Source organism: Chionomys nivalis, chromosome 7, assembly GCF_950005125.1.
Source record: "Chionomys nivalis chromosome 7, mChiNiv1.1, whole genome shotgun sequence".
NCBI lineage: Eukaryota > Metazoa > Chordata > Mammalia > Rodentia > Cricetidae > Chionomys > Chionomys nivalis.
In genome coordinates, this window is record NC_080092.1 from 54,740,502 (window position 1) to 54,758,342 (window position 17,841).

At 38.3% G+C, this 17,841-nt stretch overlaps 2 protein-coding genes across 2 annotated transcripts; both read right to left on the bottom strand.

Annotated features, from left to right (window-relative positions):
- Positions 1-5,980: 5,980 nt before the first annotated feature.
- LOC130877237 (olfactory receptor 1468-like) lies at positions 5,981-9,351 on the bottom strand (the record flags this gene model as incomplete). Its single annotated transcript, XM_057774330.1, has 2 exons — positions 8,416-9,351; positions 5,981-5,989 (listed from the first exon to the last, which is right to left on the bottom strand). Coding segments are annotated over exons 1-2 (945 nt in total), but the record flags the coding sequence as incomplete, so codon positions are not given.
- Positions 9,352-14,279: 4,928 nt separating this feature from the next.
- Positions 14,280-15,218, bottom strand: LOC130877253 (olfactory receptor 1468-like). Its single transcript, XM_057774356.1, has one exon. It carries the CDS (start codon positions 15,216-15,218, stop codon positions 14,280-14,282), a length of 939 nt encoding a protein of 312 aa, XP_057630339.1.
- Positions 15,219-17,841: the final 2,623 nt, after the last annotated feature.

Sequence of the window (17,841 nt, forward strand, 5' to 3'; positions counted from 1 at the left end):
AAACGTCCCACCAAATCATGATGTGCTAAAAAATCTACAAATATACTGATTTCTTTTGGTGTTGCCCTACTTCTCATGAGCATAGGGCCTACACTGAAATATGGTTAATATACCACTGAAGAAAATTGGTTTTTCTTTTGCTATCAGGTGTCAATTTTAGATAGCTTCTTAGTTAGGGGGTGGGAGTATGTTCCTTCTCTCAGGGCTGACACACAATCTGGCTTGAACTTGGACAGCACCTGTGTATAATGCCACAGTCTTTGTGAGTTGATACATGTTTCATACTTGTTACTGAAAAACATTGTTTCCTTGGAGTAACCCTGTGGCCCTTAGAATCTCCCCACCCACTCTTCTAAGTAGTTCACTCATATTTAAGAGGACTATTAAAGATGCTGTCTTTTCAGTGGTGTGATTTTTTGTTTCTGTGTAAGAATTCCTGTGAACTTAAGTCCCTAGATTTTTGTCTGAGTGTTCAGAATGATTCTATTGATAAACACAGCTGTTTTTATGCACACATTGATTTCCCACACAGTAAGAAATAATGATACTGTCTCACTCTTCTGCATGTGGATATCCTATGTTCCAGACTCTATTTGATGAAAAGATTGTCTTTCTCTAGTGTGAATTTTAGGTCTGTTCTAGTTTTTATTATTACTGATTATATGATCTACTACATGTTAAAATATTAATTTTTCTCATGTAGAAGAAAGGGATTTAACTTATATGTTAATATTATCCTTTTTCATTGAACATTCTACACCACTGGGATTTCAGTTTGTTGATGATAAGAACTGGAATGACCTTGACAACCACATAGAGAATAATATTGCATGAAGGATATTCAATGGAGAAGGATCAATATAAATGATGTATAAATCATGTATGTTTATAGATAGCTTTGCACACAGACAATTTTGTGCTCAGGTAACTGGGTATGAAGTCATTTAACAAAAGGACAAAGAGAAGATGCAATGGAAATTAGCATTCAAGTTTGTGTATGTTAAAATAGAAATGCTCATAGAGCCTTACGTGGAGTTGTGCACTGGACAGAATTGCAGCACAGCAGAGAGCTATGGAGAAACTGAACTTGAAAGATGAGGAAGCCAAAGGTGTCTAAAATGGAGGAACATATTTTACATCATATGTACAAGGACAAATAAGGGAATGAATGGATCAAGGTAAGGGATCTAGTTTGTAGCATATTAAAGCATTAAATCATTCATGTGACATGAATGTAGTTGAACAGCATATATTTCAAATACTATGAAATATCTTCATAAGAAATTTTGCAGGCAAAATGAAAAGAAAATTAAAGGAACGTTAAATACTGAATATTGATCTATTTTCAGCTTCTTTTTTTATCATTTTGGGTAGGCAACTTTTAAACGGATGGTGGCTAATAATTTCAGGGAAAGAAAAATGGCACAAACAATACCATTATATAAGAGGATCTCAAATTTTTGTCATGGTTTGGACAAGTCACAATGGACAACACAGATATAAGAAGAAGGCTGGGCAGTGGTGGCACATGCTTTTAATCCCAGATTGTGAAAGGTGGAGGCATGTGAATTCTTGTGAGTTTGAACCCACCCTCAAGTGTGTCCTAGAACAGCCAGGTCTACATAGAGAAAACTGCTTAAATTTTTTCGAAAGAATTGGAAATAAAGAAAAGTGAAATGGAGGTTAAAAGTAAAAGGACACATTAGAAAAATGTTGTGTTTGAAATATTTGAAAGCTCTGGGGCATCCTAGGATCATGAAACATTGTTCATTCATATTTAAATATTATATTGTGTTCAATATAGAAATTTGGATAAAATAATAAAATCTAGATAAAATTGGGAGTCAATCTACTTCAAGACTCAATTATACCATTCTCAGAAATATACCCAAAGATCTCTCTATCCTACATCAAAGACAATTACTCAACTATGTTCATTGTGGGTTTATTCATTATAGCCAGAAAATGGAAATAACCTAGATGCCCTGCAATTGAGGAATGGAGAAGGAAAAAATGCAGTACATTTACACAATGGGGTATTACTCAGTTGTTGAAAAATGGCATTATCAAATTTGCATGCAAATGGTAACAACAAGAAAAATTTATCTTGAGTGAGGTAACTTAGATCCAGAAATCAAATGGGATATATATTCATTTATAAGTGGATATTAGCTGTTAAGTAAATGATAATCAAGTCACAATCTACAGACCCAGAAATATTATGGGGAGATTATCGCTACAGGAGCAAAGCTAGGATCTCTCTGGGAAGGGAAAACGCAATAGATTATGGGGGTAGACTGGGGATCAGGTGTGGGAGGAGGGATAGAGAGAGACAGTGCAGGGATAGAGAGTTGGAAATTGTATGCAGTTAGAAGACAATGTGGAATCCTAGTGCAGTGGAAACTTCCTGGAATCTGTGAGGATGACCCTAGTGAGGAATCCTAGTAACGGGGAATACAGAGTCTGAACAGGTCACTTTTTCTAGTCAGACAATGTTCACAGTGGTGAGATTTTATTACATTTGTTTGAGTTGTTAACCTAAGAATCCCCATAGAAAATCCCAAATAACTCAGGCTGAGGCTAGGACAGATTTATCTCTCTGATAACTTATGGCAGGGGCCTAATTGCAGGAGACAACACACATATAGATAATTAAACATAGAGAGGTTGAGCTAGTAGGGGCTTGGAGCCTTCACCCCTACATTTCAATCTCTTTGAAAAAGGAAGGTACTCTTCAGGCTTTAGAAAGTGAAACCTGGATACCAACCCAACCACAAAACCCTCACCTACAATCTGTTCTGTCTGTAAGGTGTGCTGGCAATGGTGGTCTAGAACTTGCGGGAGTTCAAGCCAACCAAAGTTTGGTTTAACTTGAGGCCAACTCCACAACAAAAAGCCAATATCCTGCACACCTGGATGACAAGAAACCAGGGACTGAATAGCCCAGAAAAACCAATCACCATGGCTAACATCAATTAAATGATTTCTAATGATACTCCACTATACTTATAGATAAACGCTATGTCCAGTTGTCATTAAAGAAGTTTCACTGGGCAGCAGATTAGAGCAGTTGTAGAAATTGAAAGCCAGACATTCTGTAGAGAGTCTAAATTGGAGGTCTCTGAAGTGCAGTTAATAAAAACTCAGGGGGTTCAACCTGAAGATCCCAAACACAAAAACAACAAACAACCAGCCACTGACTCTCACCTCAACCTCAGTCTGTAACGGCGATCCTGCTTCCAGGAATCTCAGGATACTGTAGGAGAGCTAATTTTCCCCAGCTTATATTCCTCTCTAGGACTGGGATTAAAGACATACACCATTGGGATTAAAGGCATTTACCACCTGATTTATATGGCAAGTAGTGTGGCTACTGGGATTAAGGGTGCATGTCATTATGGCTACTGAAATTAAAGGTGTGTTCTACCATAATCTGCTCTGTAAGGTTGACCAGTGGGACAGTTTTACTCTCAGCTCCTCAGGGAGTCTTTACTTATTAAAATACAATTGAAATGCCACTACAGGTCTCCATCAGTTTTCTCTCCTTGGATATTAGGGCATACTGTGTTGGGATGGGGTGAGGAAAGATTGGAGGGGTCAAAGGGGATGGTGGATACTAGAAGAAGAGGACATACTAAATCAACTAAGCAGGGCTCAAAGAGGCTGAATTTGCAAGCACAGGCCGCCTGCATGGGTTGGTACTAGGTCCTCTGCACATATATTAGGGGCTGTTGGCTTGATATTTTTTGGGACTTCAAACAGTGAGAGATGGTTTATATCTAAGTATTTTCCCTGCTTGTGGATGACTTTCCTTCTATTGGGATTGCCTTGCCCAGCCTCAATATGAGCGCTTTCACCTTGCCTTACTGTATCTTCTTTTGTCACATCTGGTTGCTGTCTCTTGGAGACCTGCACCTTTCTAAAGAGGAAATGAAAGGGCAGTGCATCTGGGGAGGAATGGGTGAGCTAAGGGTGGTGGAAGAAAGGAAACTGTGGTTTGAAGGTATCTTAGGAGAAAATCTATATTTATTTCTCTTTAATTTTTTATTAATCTATTTTTAATATATTAAATCCTGACAATAAATTTTCCTCCTTCATCCCCACCCAGACTCTTCTCCCTCCCCAATTTCAATCTATCTCTCTTATTTTTCCCTTCGTAAAATTGTAGGTCTTCCACAGATATCAACCAAATATGTTTCAATAAGACTAGAAAACTCCCCTCAAATTAAGACTGGATGAGGCAAGACAGTAGGAGGATAAGGGTTCCGAAGTAGTCAAAAGTATCAGAAGCAACAGCCCCCACTCCCTCCATTAGGAGTCCCATAAAACACAAAGTTATACCAATATAACATATATGTAGAGGGCCTAGGTTACACCCATGCAGCCTCCCTGGTTGTGATTTAGTTACAGTGAGACACTATGGGCCCAGGTTTGTTGATTCTGTGGGTTTTCTTGTGTCTTTGAACCTTATGGCTTCCACAATTTCTCCTCCACTTCTTCCACAGGATTCAACCCTCAGCAAAAAAATGAATTAAAAAGAGGGACATTTACATAATGTAGTATTACTTAGCAGTAAAAAATACTATTATGAAATTTGTAGGCAGATGTCTCATGGACTATAATGGGTTTTAATAATAATAACCCAGAGTCTGGCATCAGGGTGAATGGTGAAAGATTAGAGAAGTAATGGAGCCAGCCACTAGAGAGAACTTTCATCTTTCCTGAATCCTCAGACCAAAATACGCAAGATACAGTCTCCACAAATCCTCAACTGAATTCAATACACTCCTGTCTCCTCCTGCCTCATATTCTTCTCTCTGCTGATATAGATATGAATAATTTGCATTGGTATAGATCTTGGTTTATTGACACAAGTTTAAGGTAAATTTTGTTGTACTGTATATGTATATTTCTGCCCTTGATTAAGGTATTTTGTTTGTGTAATTCATTTAACAATTTAATGTATAAGTAAGAAATTTAGGTTAATAAATAATCATCTATAATAGTCAAGCTTGTAGTCATGTTAATTAGATTTTCTAGATATATAGAGATATATTTCAGTTAGTTAGGTATTCTTCAAATCTTTCAGAGACCTTCAGAATATGGCATTTAAATGTTGTAACAAATTAGGACCTTCATAACAATGAAATGCATATGCTCCTGGCAGCACTAACCTACTTCAAGAGGAAGATGGGTATCAAAGAGGCTCCTTACGGCATTTGCTAACCATTTGGGCAAGAAACTGCTCTTGCCTGGACTGCTTAACTGGACATGCAGGACCCACAGAGAAATGACTGCTGAACTTGCTTATAGAAGGTGAGTTGGTCCTTTGGGGTTTCTGCTTCATGAAAGAGTCTGCTAGATATTCTGCAGGACACAGAAGAAAGTGACTGAAAAACTGCCAATATAGGCAGAACTGTCTTTGAAATTTCCTGCTTTGTCAAAGAGTCTGTTAGATACTATGGACCTGTAGGCTGAAGATGTATGCCCAAAAACTTTGGGTGACTGTCCAGACAGTGAGATGTCTCTGTCAATTCTAGAGTTTTGAAAGTTGCTAACAATGTACTTCCTGTTACTTAGGTAATATTATATCCTTCTGGAGTCTTCGATGGAATTAAAGAATTTATAGTTATATTTATAGTTTTCCTTAATTATGATAAAAGATAAAGTAGATATAAATATTGTAATTGTAATTCTTGCTTGATACCTGTTTTATCATATGTAATTTTACTATGTTAAAGTTCAAACTTCCCTTTTTTATTTAAACAGAAAAGGGGAGGTGATGTGGCATGTATGCTGTGAATATCATTGGTTAATAAAGAAACTGATTTGGGCCTATAGCAGAACTCTAGGGGAGCAGAGTTAGGCAGGGAAAACTAAACAGAATGCTCGGAGAAAGGAGGTGGAGTCAGAGAAAAGCCAAGGAGCCACCAGAGTCAGACATACCGAAACAGCCACATGGCGATATACAGATTAATAGAAATGGGTTAAATTAATATGTAAGAGTTAGACAATAAGCCGGGCGGTGGTGGCGCACGCCTTTAATCCCAGCACTCGGGAGGCAGAGGCAGGCGGATCTCCGTGAGTTCGAGACCAGCCTGGTCTACAAGAGCTAGTTCCAGGACAGGCTCCAAAACCACAGAGAAACCCTGTCTCGAAAAACCAAAAAAAAAAAAAAAAAAAAAAAAAGAGTTAGACAATAAGAATCTAGAGCTAATGGGCCAATTTGTGATTTAATTAATATGGATTTTGTGTGATTATTTTGGTTTTGGGCGGCTGGGACAAACAAGCAGTCCTCTTTCTCCAACACTCTGCTTTTCCATATCCCTTTCTGTCTCCACCTCCTTAGTGCTGGGATTAAAAACATGTGACTCCTAAGTATTTGGTATCAAAGGTGTGAATCACCTGGCACTGTTTCTTTTTGAGACTGGATCAATCAAGTGAAGCTCAGGGTAGCCTTTAACTCACAAAGATCCATTTGCCTCTGCCTCCAGAGTGCTGGGACTAAAGGTGCTTGCCATCACTGCCTGGCCTCTAAAGCTAGCTAGTAGCTTAGGTTACACTCTGATCTTTTTTTTTTTTTTGCCATAAAAGCATTTATTAAAGGGGAGAAAGGAGAGAGAGAGAGAGAGAGAGAGAGAGAGAGAGAGAGAGAGAGAGAGGAAGAGAGAGAGGGAGGGAGAGAGAGAGAGAGAGAGAGAGAGGAAGAGAGAGAGGGAGAGAGAGAGAGAGAGAGAGAGAGAGAGAGAGAGAGAGAGAGAGAGAGGAAGAGAGGGAGGAAGAGAGGGAGAGAGAGAGAGAGAGAGAGAGAGAGAGGAAGAGAGGGAGAGAGAGAGAGAGAGAGAGAGGGAGAGGGAGAGGGAGAGGGAGAGGGAGAGGGAGAGGGAGAGGGAGAGGGAGAGGGAGAGGGAGAAAGAGAACCAGAGAAAACGTGTGTGCACGCTGAAGAAACAGAAGAGGGAAGCTTACACTCTGATCTTATGGCATGTTTTATTTGTTAGATTACAAACAAAATATCACCACAGAAAAATGGGTGAAACTAGAAAAAAACAAACTTGGCCAAGGTAACTAAGACCCAGAAAGACAAACAAGGTATGTACTCATTTGTAAGTATTTATTAACTGTGTCTTAGTGTTTCTATTGCTGTGACGAAACACCATGACCATAGCAACCATTACAAAGGAAAACATTTAATTGGAGTAGCTTACACTTTCAGGGTTTTAGTCCATTAAGCTCATGGTGGAACAGGGCAGCTCACAGGCAGACATGCTTCTGGAGAAGGAGGTGAGATATCTACATCTTAATGAGCAGGCATCAGGATGTGAACTGTAACATTGGGCACAGCTTGAAAACAGGAGACCCAACAGTGCCACACTTCTTCCAACGTGGCCCTACTCCAACAAGCCCATACACCCTAATAGTGCCATTCCCACTAGGGCTCATTTTCTTTCAAACCAGCACAGAATGTCAAGTAATGAACAATCATGCTACAACCCACAGATCCAGGGAGGCCAAGTGACAAGGATGTTTCAAAAGCAGATTCATGAATATCCCTTGGAAAGGGAAATATAATAGATATTAAGGATGAATTGAGTGCAGGTAAGGATGGCAAAAGGTGGGAGGAGTATGGAGGGAGAGAGTACTGGGAGCAACAATTGGAACTAGGGACACTTCGGTGGCATGGTAGAAATACAGTGCAATGGGAACTCCTTGGAATCAATTAGGGTGATGCTAGCTAAGATTCCTAGTAATAGAGGATATGGAGTCTGAACCAGCCTTCTCCTAAGACTTATAGTAGCAGGATTCCGACACTAACCTAAGTGCAAAATTTTTCACCTATAATTTTTCCTGCCAACAAGATGTGCCACGGTAAATAAACAGGAGTGACTAACCAGTAAGTAGTCCAGTCTAAGACCCATGTTATGACAGGAAACACACCTTTGACATTCAGGAGGAAGGAACACCAGAAGCCAAATGGCCTGAAGGCCTATGAGAGAACCAAACAGGTCAGAAAAATATAAATAAAATGATGCCTAATGTGTCGGTTAGACTCCATCAAACAACTGATATGAATAGATGCAGAGACCCACACCTAAACATTAGGGAGAGTGTAGAGAAAAAAATCTGTTTTCAATTAAAAAAGGAATATAAGGGATGAAATATTAATATAACAGTGACTCTTATCCAATGCTTTCTAGAATCACACTTGGAAGACAGTGGATGATATCAGTGAGTAACAAAGGTCCACTTCCCTAACTGAACTACTTTGCAAAACTCGGTTTTACAAATGAAATTATTATGGAGTATGGTCTATGATGTGGGTTCAATTGTAGGGACACATATTGCAATATTAGTATCAATATATTTTCTGGATGAAATTAAGTAAAACTCACAGTATTGCCATTATGAAAAGATTTTCTTCTTGCAAAGGACACTTATCAGGGCCTTTTTCATATCTCTGTTCCTCAGGCTGTAGATAAAGGGGTTCAGCATGGGAGTTACCTCTGTGTACATCAAGGCTATCACAGTCTCTTTCACAGTAGAGTTATTAGTTGATGGACATAAGTATACGCCAATGACTGTCCCATAGAACAGTGAGACCACAGACAGGTGGGAGCCACAGGTGGAGAAGACCTTGTGGATAACCCGAGTAGATGAAATTCTTAGGATAGAACAGACAATTTGTACATAGGACACAATTATCAGTAAGAATGGGATGACAATAACAGGCCCTGCCAAGACAAATATCATTAATTCATTAATAAAAATGTCAGAGCAAGCCAACTTGAGCAGAGCAGATATGTCACAGAAAAAGTGGGGAATCATGTTGTCCTCACAGAATGACACTCTAGCCAGGAGTAATGTGTGCAACATGGAATGCAGCATGGTAAGTATCCAGGATAGCAGTGCCAGACACACACAGAGCTTGGGGCTCATGATGCTGGTGTAATGAAGGGGGAAGCAGATGGCCACATAGCGGTCATAGGCCATGATGACAAGGAGAAAGTTTTCCATGTTTGCAAAAAACATGAAAAAGTACGTTTGTGTCAGACAACTTACATAGGAGATGGATGGAACTTGGCTCTGCATATTCCTTAGCATGTTTGGCATTGTGACAGAGGAAAAGCAGAGGTCAGAGAAGGACAAATTGCTGAGAAATAAGTACATGGGTGTGTGCAGATGGGAGTCCAGTAGAATGAGGATGATGATGATGAGGTTCCCCAGGACAGTGGTGAGGTACATGGCCAGGAACAGGACATAGAACAGGTGCTGATGTTCTGGGGGTATGGGCAGGCCCCGGAGGATGAAAGAAGAGATGACAGTTTGGTTTTTCATTATCATTCTTATCATCCACTATCCTAAGGATAAAATATTAGGACACTTTTAAATTTAAAAAACAGGGAACACATATTATGGATATATTTCTACAAAAACAGATATGACAATGATTACAGTGACTTATCCTCAAACTCCAAATGCCTGTAATCATTATAAACATCAATGAATTTTTCTCAACCTTTCCATTCCTTATCTTTTCCAATAGAAATTTATGCATTTTGTACTGCGAGTCAGATGTACTAATGTTTCTCTCTCCTGCTGCCTGCTCAACAGTTGTTTATTTGTAATTTACTATATGCTGTTTTGTATACTGATGTTATTGCAAAATCTGATAAACTTTGTCATCATAATTTTATATAAGTTTCAAGTTAAACATTCATACTCCAGTGCCTTAGATTATCATTTCAAACTCAGATGTGTATGTCTCTGTAATGTACAGATATCTTCACTATTTACTAACAATCTTTCCACTCCATGTGTGACAGGCATCAGGAGATCAAAAGCTACAAGAGAAATTTATGGTTTTGCTGTCTTGTCTTCCAAAACATTCCCCATTTCCTCCCTCTCCAGTCTCTCATTGGATAGTAAAAGAAATTCCAGTTTGCCTCAGAAATTTCTAAATTTGATCCATTTATTTTTTTTCTTACCTTGAATGACTGTCACACATTATACAGAGTCCTCCCTTCATTCTCCTGCTATTTTATCCACTTCTTTCTCTGAGATTATATTCATATATTAGAGTCACATCTTGTCTTTACTAGAACACAGAAGTAATTTCAATTCATGTCTATATTCTTATGTCTCTTGACCTTTCTGTTCTCCTTCAACATGCTTCATTTACACATTTAATAGAGGAGTTCCATCAACTCTTGTCTGATTTATTCTTCTCATTACCACTGTTGCTCTAAGGATGGATAAAAAGTTCTTATCAGGGACAGAAACATTGTTTAATTGTCTCACATATGCCAGTGGTATATCCTCCTAGGGTATCACAGTGACACTTGAATTTCTCTTTTCATCTATGGTGGGGTTAAATTTTTTCCCTTCCCCTTTTTAGAGTTGCTCATCTAGTATATTATCTCTTCCTTCCATTTTCTCCCTTTTCATTTTGTTCATCCACATTCATATGTAAAGGGTATTAGTTATCACATACACAGCTAAATTTACCATCTCCCCATACTAAGTAGGACACTTATCTATGTACCACACCATTCTATATGTATCCAATGCTCTTATTGTCTTAATCTCTGCTTTAAGCTACCTTCACATCAATTGTAATCTACATGCACTAGAGGTCTTATGTGGCTTCATTCTGTTTGGTCATTTAAAATCTTTCACAATCTCTAACTAGGGTCAGTACCTGTCATGATGTATGACTTTTCTAGTGAAAATTTTTGCCTGGTGCTAAAAACTTATATATATATATATATATATATATATATATATATATATATATATATTTCTTCAACCTCAATGGTAGAAAATTCCCATTTCAATGGAAAAATTGATTAGTTAGCATTAAATTTTACATGCTATAATGAGCATCAGAGATTTAATGTAGTATATGTGCAATGTTAGGACTAATTGTTTGTATTATGCTTCCATAATACTGATAACTCCAAGTCATATATTTATGCTCTAATCCACAAAATGTCATTAATTTTGGTACAGAAAACAAAGAAGATGAATAAAATTTATCAATTATAAAAAAGAAGGAATAAAATTACTTTGAAAACGTCACCTAAGCTATTCCTCAATTGACTATCCTCTTTGTGATGGTTGCTTTACAAATCAAGTGTGTTGAGCCCAATACCAATTTTGGAAATATTATAGATGGTAAAAATATATTCTATAAATGTCATTAAAATTTGCAGAATTTGTGTAAAAAACTAACACTTCATGAGTTTCATTCAGTCAGATGAAATTATTAGGACAAGAGAAAAATACACTATAGAAAATTTTTTTTCATTTTTACCTTAGATAGAAGTCTATAACCTTTACTCTTCTCAGAGTCCCCAATATTCTAGACAGTTTTCAAATGTCACCTTATCAGTCGTTAATCTATTCAGCCAGTATCCTAAATCTCATGCATGTGTGCGCGCGCACACACACACACACACACACACACACACACACACACACAAGACTTGCCTCAAACATGCAGTACCCCTGATTTTTCTTAAACACTAGGATTACAGGTATGTGCTACCAATCTATTTCTGCTTTACCTAGAAGTGGATAGTACCTTTGTGTTGTGGAGGCATGTGTACATAGATCACAATCCAGAGAATCACCATCAGCTGTTACCAATGATGGGCTAAGGGAGTACATATATTATTTAGATGCTAATCCAACCATTCTCAAATTAAACAGCACCTAGAAATAACAAAGGATATATTTCTTTTTTTTATTAAAGATTTTTATTTATTATGTATATAGGTTTCTTCCTTCATGTATCCTGCAGTACAGAAGAGGACACCAGATCTTATTACAGATGGTTGTGAGCCACCATGTGGTTGCTGGGAATTGAACTCAGGACCTCTGGAAGAGCAGCCAGTGCTCTATTCCTCTGAGCCATCTCTCCAGCCACCCAAAGGATATATTTCTAATAGTTGGCTCACCTGAATGTTATTTAGAACTATGTAGAAGAACTGGTTTTCGTTATAGAGATATCCTTTTATGTGAGCACCTCTATATATTATATCTTCCTTGATGGACTGCACTTAGGAACACAGATGTAATCATTAAAGCACAGATTTGTGAACTTTTACAGATAAAATGGATCATCATCTTGGGTATGACACTGTTTAGAGTTTGCTAAGACCCTACAGTGGAAACTATAGTAAAACATTCAGCACTAGAACAGTGAAGTCCATCTCCCAGTACTATTCTTGGATTGAAATGTTATGAATTTGAGAGAAAATTATATAATGAGTAATTGTAATGAAGCCATCAATACAGAAGCTGTCATAACCATGAAACATTCACAGTGTAATAAATTCTTGGAAGACAGTGAAAAGAAGAAAGCTACTGTACCTGGAAAGCTGTCCTGCATGGCGCTCGAAATTCGTGTGGATTTGCAACAAGACAACAGTTGATTTTTCTGAATGTACTCAGCTCTGCTGAGGCCGAGTGACAGTTTCAGGTTCAGGATCCTGCTCACCTCTATTTTATTTGCATTCACAGGAACTAGAGGCCTCTCTACTCATCACCTATCTGCTCATCCCTCCTCACATTCCTCGGTGACCATCCCTGGGCCTTAAGGGCCCTGCACCCCTTAGGAGACCAGATACTGTATAACTCATTAAAGACAGTAATTATCCACTTCCTCCCTAGGACAAATTTACCTCAGAGATCTCTAGTGGTGACCAATTATAGTTACTGATCACTCCTTCCTACACTAAGGGGAAGGCAGAATTTAAAGAACAACAACAAACAAAATAAATAAACGTATGTGTGATGTGGGTTTCCCCCTCTGTACTATGAATATGTCTTATTATCATTGTTTAATAAACTACTTTGGCCTATGACAGGACACAATATAAGTTGGCAGGAAAACTAAACTGAATGCAGGCAGGAGGAGGCAGAAATTTTAATTAAAAAAGAATAAAATAAAATTAAAAAAAAGAAAAAAAAGAAGTACCAGTTTATGATTAAACAAATTTATTATGCATGTCTGTATGTTTTAAAAGTACAAAGTAATAATAAATCATTGTGCCAAAAAAACAAAACAAAACAAAACAACAACAACAAAAACAAAAGTGAAAGAACTTTTGAAGACGACAAAAGAGAAACCTGGACACTAACCCAGCAACAAACCCCATACCTACAATCTGTCCTGCCTGCAAGAAGTTCTGGTGCAATGGTGGTGCAAAATATGTTAGAGTGGCCATCCCCTGGTTGATTTAACTTCAGACCCAACCCACCAGAGTGAGCCCATGCCCTGCATGGTCAGGAACCAGGGATTGGATAGGCTGGGGATTTAGGTAGAACCAAACTGGCAAAAAAAAAAAAAAATCAATGAAATGATCTGTAATACTAATCTGCTGTTCTTCTAGTTTTGTGCCGTGTGCAGTTGTCATCATAGAGACTTTCTCCTGCAGCAGATGGGAATGAGTGAAGAGACCTAGTAAGAAATTATGCAAAGAGAGAATCTAAATTGGAAGTCTCCATCAGGTCTCTCTCCTTCAAGATTAAGAAGTCCAAGGGAGGAGGTCCAGGAAAGACTGTATGAGTCAGAGGGTATGCAGGACACAAAGAGAACATTGACCACCACATAAATTAATTATTGCTAATATGGGCTCATGGAGACTGAAACTGCAAGCATGGGAGATGCATAAGTATGTACCATGTCCTCTGCATATATGTTAGGACTGTTATCTTTCTGTTGTGTGATTCCTAACATCAGGTATGGTGTGTTTATGACTCTTTTGATTAGTTTTGAGACTCCTTTCTTCCTACTGGGTTGCCATGTCCAGCTTCCATATAGGACTTTCACCTGTGTTATTGTATCTTTTGTTGGTCGTGTTTGGGTTATCATCTCCTGGAGGCCTGTCCTTTTCTAAAGAAGAAACTGAGGGTAGTGGGTCTGAGGGAGTAGGGAGATGGGAAGAGCTGGGAGGAGTGGAGCAGGAGAAAACTGTGGTCCGGATATATTGTATGACAGAAGAATCTCTTTTCAATAAAAATAATGCAAGGAAAATAAACCTGATAATACAATGGCTTTTCCCTAATGATTTTTTTTAGGATCACACATGAAAGACATAGGATGGTATTACTGAGTCATTAAAGTCATCTTCGTGAACAACTTTGTAAAATTCCTGCTGGTAAATGAAAATATTACATAGTTTGTTCTTGTATGTTGGCGCAATTGTAGGGATATATTTTGTGATATTAATTTAAATATATTAGCAAGATAAATTTAAATCCTACTATTGCCACTATAAGGAGATTTTCTTCTTGCAAAGGACTCTTATCAGGGCCTCTTTCATATCTCTGTTCCTCAGGCTGTAGATGAAGGGATTCAACATGGGAGTCACCACTGTGTACATCATGGCCATGACTGTCTCCTTCACACTGGAGTTATTAGCTGATGGACATAGGTAGAGACCAATGATTGTCCCATAGAACAGTGATACCACAGACAGGTGGGAGCCACAGGTGGAAAAGACCTTGTAGAAAACATGAGCAGAAGAAACTTTTAGAATGGAGGAGACAATTTGTACGTAGGAAACAACAATAATTAAGAATGGGATGACAATAACGAGCCCTCCCAAGATAAATATCATTAGTTCATTAATAAAAATGTCAGAGCAGGCCAACTTGAGCACAGCAGATATGTCACAGAAAAATTGGGGGATCACACTGTCATCACAGAATGACAGTCTAGCAAGAAGTAGGGTGTGTAACATGGAATATAGCACGGTAAGGACCCAGGACAGTGCTACCAGAGTTACACAGAGCTTGGTGTTCATTATACTGTTGTACCGAAGGGGGTAACAGATAGCCACAAAGCGGTCATAGGCCATGACCACAAGAAGGAAGCTCTCCATGTCTCCAAAAACCATTAAAAAGTACATTTGTGTCAGACAACCTGCATAAGAGATGGATGGGTCCTGGCTTTCCATGTTTTGTAGCAATTTAGGCATTGTGACAGAGGAGAAGCAGAGGTCAGAGAAGGACAAGTTGCTGAGAAACAAGTACATGGGTGTGTGCAGATGGGAGTCCAGGTGAATGAGGATGATGATGATGAGGTTCCCCAGGACAGTGGTGAGGTACATGGCCAGAAACAGAACATAGAATGGGTGCTGATATTCTGTGGGGATGAGCAGGCCTTGGAGGAAGAACTGGGAGATGACAGTTTGGTTGTTCATTGTCATCATTCTTCATCTCCAATATCCGAATGAGAAATATCAGGAGCCCTTAAAATTCTAAGTAAAAATAAACATATATTTAGGCTATATATTCTACCACAATGACTATGACAGTCATCATAGTATCTATAATCTCAAACTCCAAATGTCTAAAATAATTAAACCATCGATGATTTTTCTCAACTTTTCTAAACAGGTTTCTATCTCCCATTCTTTCCTAGACAACTGATGCTATTTGTACTGAGATACAAACTAGGTTAATGATTCTCTCTTCTGCTGCCTGCTCAACTCTAGTTTGTTCATTGGTAATTGGCTCTATATTATTTTGTATATTGTTGTTCTTGAACAGTACATAAATTTTTTTATTTTATTCTTTTTTAATTAAAATTTTCGCCTCCTCCCCGTTTCCCACATATTGCTCCCTCCCCCCACTTCCCTCCCCCTATCCCCACTCCTCTTCTCCTCCCCTCACTCCATTCCCCCTCCCTCTCAATATTGAAGAGCAGTCCAAATTCCCTGCCCTGCGGGAAGACCAAGGTCCTCCCACTTCTATCTAGGTCCAGGAAGGTGAGCATCCAAACAGGCTAAGCTCCCACAAAGCCAGTTCATGTATTAGGATCGAAACCTAGTGCCATTGTCCTTGGCTCTCATCAGCCTTCATTGTCCGCCATGTTCAGAGAGTTCGGTTTCAACCCATGCTTATTCAGTCCCAGTCCAGCTGGCCTTGGTGGTTGAACAGTATATAAATTTTAAGAAAAATGCACATACTCCTATACCTTTGATTATTATTACAAACACAGACATTCATGTCCCTGTAACATATAGATTTCTGCTTCAGGGTTCACTAATCATCTTCCCTTCATTGGACATGTGATAGGTATCTGAAGCTCAAAATCCCCAAGTAAAATTTTTGTCTTCCCTCTGTTGTCTCTCAAAGAGTTCCTCAATCTCCTATCACCCAATGTCCCATAGAATTACAAAAGATGCTAAGTCAAGAGACAGAACTCTATGAATTTTGATCCATTCATTTTTACTTACCTTGATCTTCTTTCATACATTATACAGAGTCTCCCCTTTATACTCTTCCTATTCCAGCAATTCTTTCCTATTAGATTATATCTATATATGAGGATCACATCTTTACTGGGATACAAAAGCTGACTTGGTTCATTTCTATGTTCTCATGTCTCCTGACCCCTCTTTTCTCCCTTAACCTACTTCATGGCATTCTCACAGAGGATTTCTATCATCTGTTGCCAGATTTATTCTTCATATTATCACTGTTTCTGTGAGGATAGTGACACAGATCCTATCAGGCACACAAATGCTGTTTCATTATCTCACAGTGGCCAATAGTATACCCCCATAAGGTCTTATGCTTTTATCTCTTCATCAGTGTTGGGGTTAAAGCTCTTCTTCCTCATTTCAGAGTTTCTCCTCTACTTCCCTATCACTTCCTCCCATTGCTTCTCTTTCACCTGCCTCATCCTCACTCAGACGTAAGGGATATTATTTATCACATACACAGCTAAATTTACTCTATCTCTCCAAATGTAAACCTTCAGCCATGTTCCATGGTTTCCTATATGTGTCCCATGTACTTTATACTTTGATCACTGCTTTAAGAGAACTCACCATCAATTGTAAGCTATATGCATGAAAGGTATCATATGTCTTCTTTCTGTTTTAATATTTATAATCATCCATTTATTTATTTATTTTTACTTAAAAATTTCCACCTCCTCCCCTCCTCCCATTTCCCTTCCCCTCCCGCCATTCCCCTCCTCCTTCCTCTCCAGTCCAAAGAGCAGTCAGGGTTTCCTGCCCTGTGGGAAGTTCAAGGTCCTCCTTCCTCCATCCAGGTCTAGGAAGGTGAGCATCCCTCAAAGACTAGGCTCCCATAAAGCCAGTAAATGCAGTAGGATCAAAACCCAGTGCCATTGTCCTTGGCTTCTCAGTCAGCCCTCCTTGTCTGATACGTTCAGAGAGTCTTTATAATCATTCTTAATCTCCAACTAGTACTAGTACCTGTTATGTTGCATGAATTTGACCAGTGAAGTTTTGTTACCTGCTGCTCTAACTAATGCAAATTTATTGAGGTTCAACTGTAGAAAAATCCCCATTTAAACAGGAAAACTTGACCAATTAGCACTAATTTTTACATTTCATAATGAGTGTCAAAGATCTAATATTGCATTTCTGCGGTGTTATGTTAGTAATACTGATGACTATAAATTATATCCATATGCTTTAATCCACAAAATGCCATTGATACTGTTGCGGAAATCAGGATATTTTTTTTTTTAAATAAGAAGCAACAATTTAGTTTGGAATCTTCACTTGAGTTATTCCACAGATGTCTATATTATGTGTATTGGCTAATTTATATATCAAGTATTTGAAGCCTGATACCAGTTTTGGACAAATACTGCTTGCTATAAGGTATTTATTTTTTCAAAACTGGGTTTTTCCAGTGTAATTATGAAGATATTCTATAAAAGTCATTTAATTTATAGACTTTGAGTAATATAACTAACATTTTATGACATGCAATCACATGAATTAGAGGAAATGGACAGTTCACAAAAGAAAAATTTTGCATTATTTTGCCAAAGATACAACCTTGTAA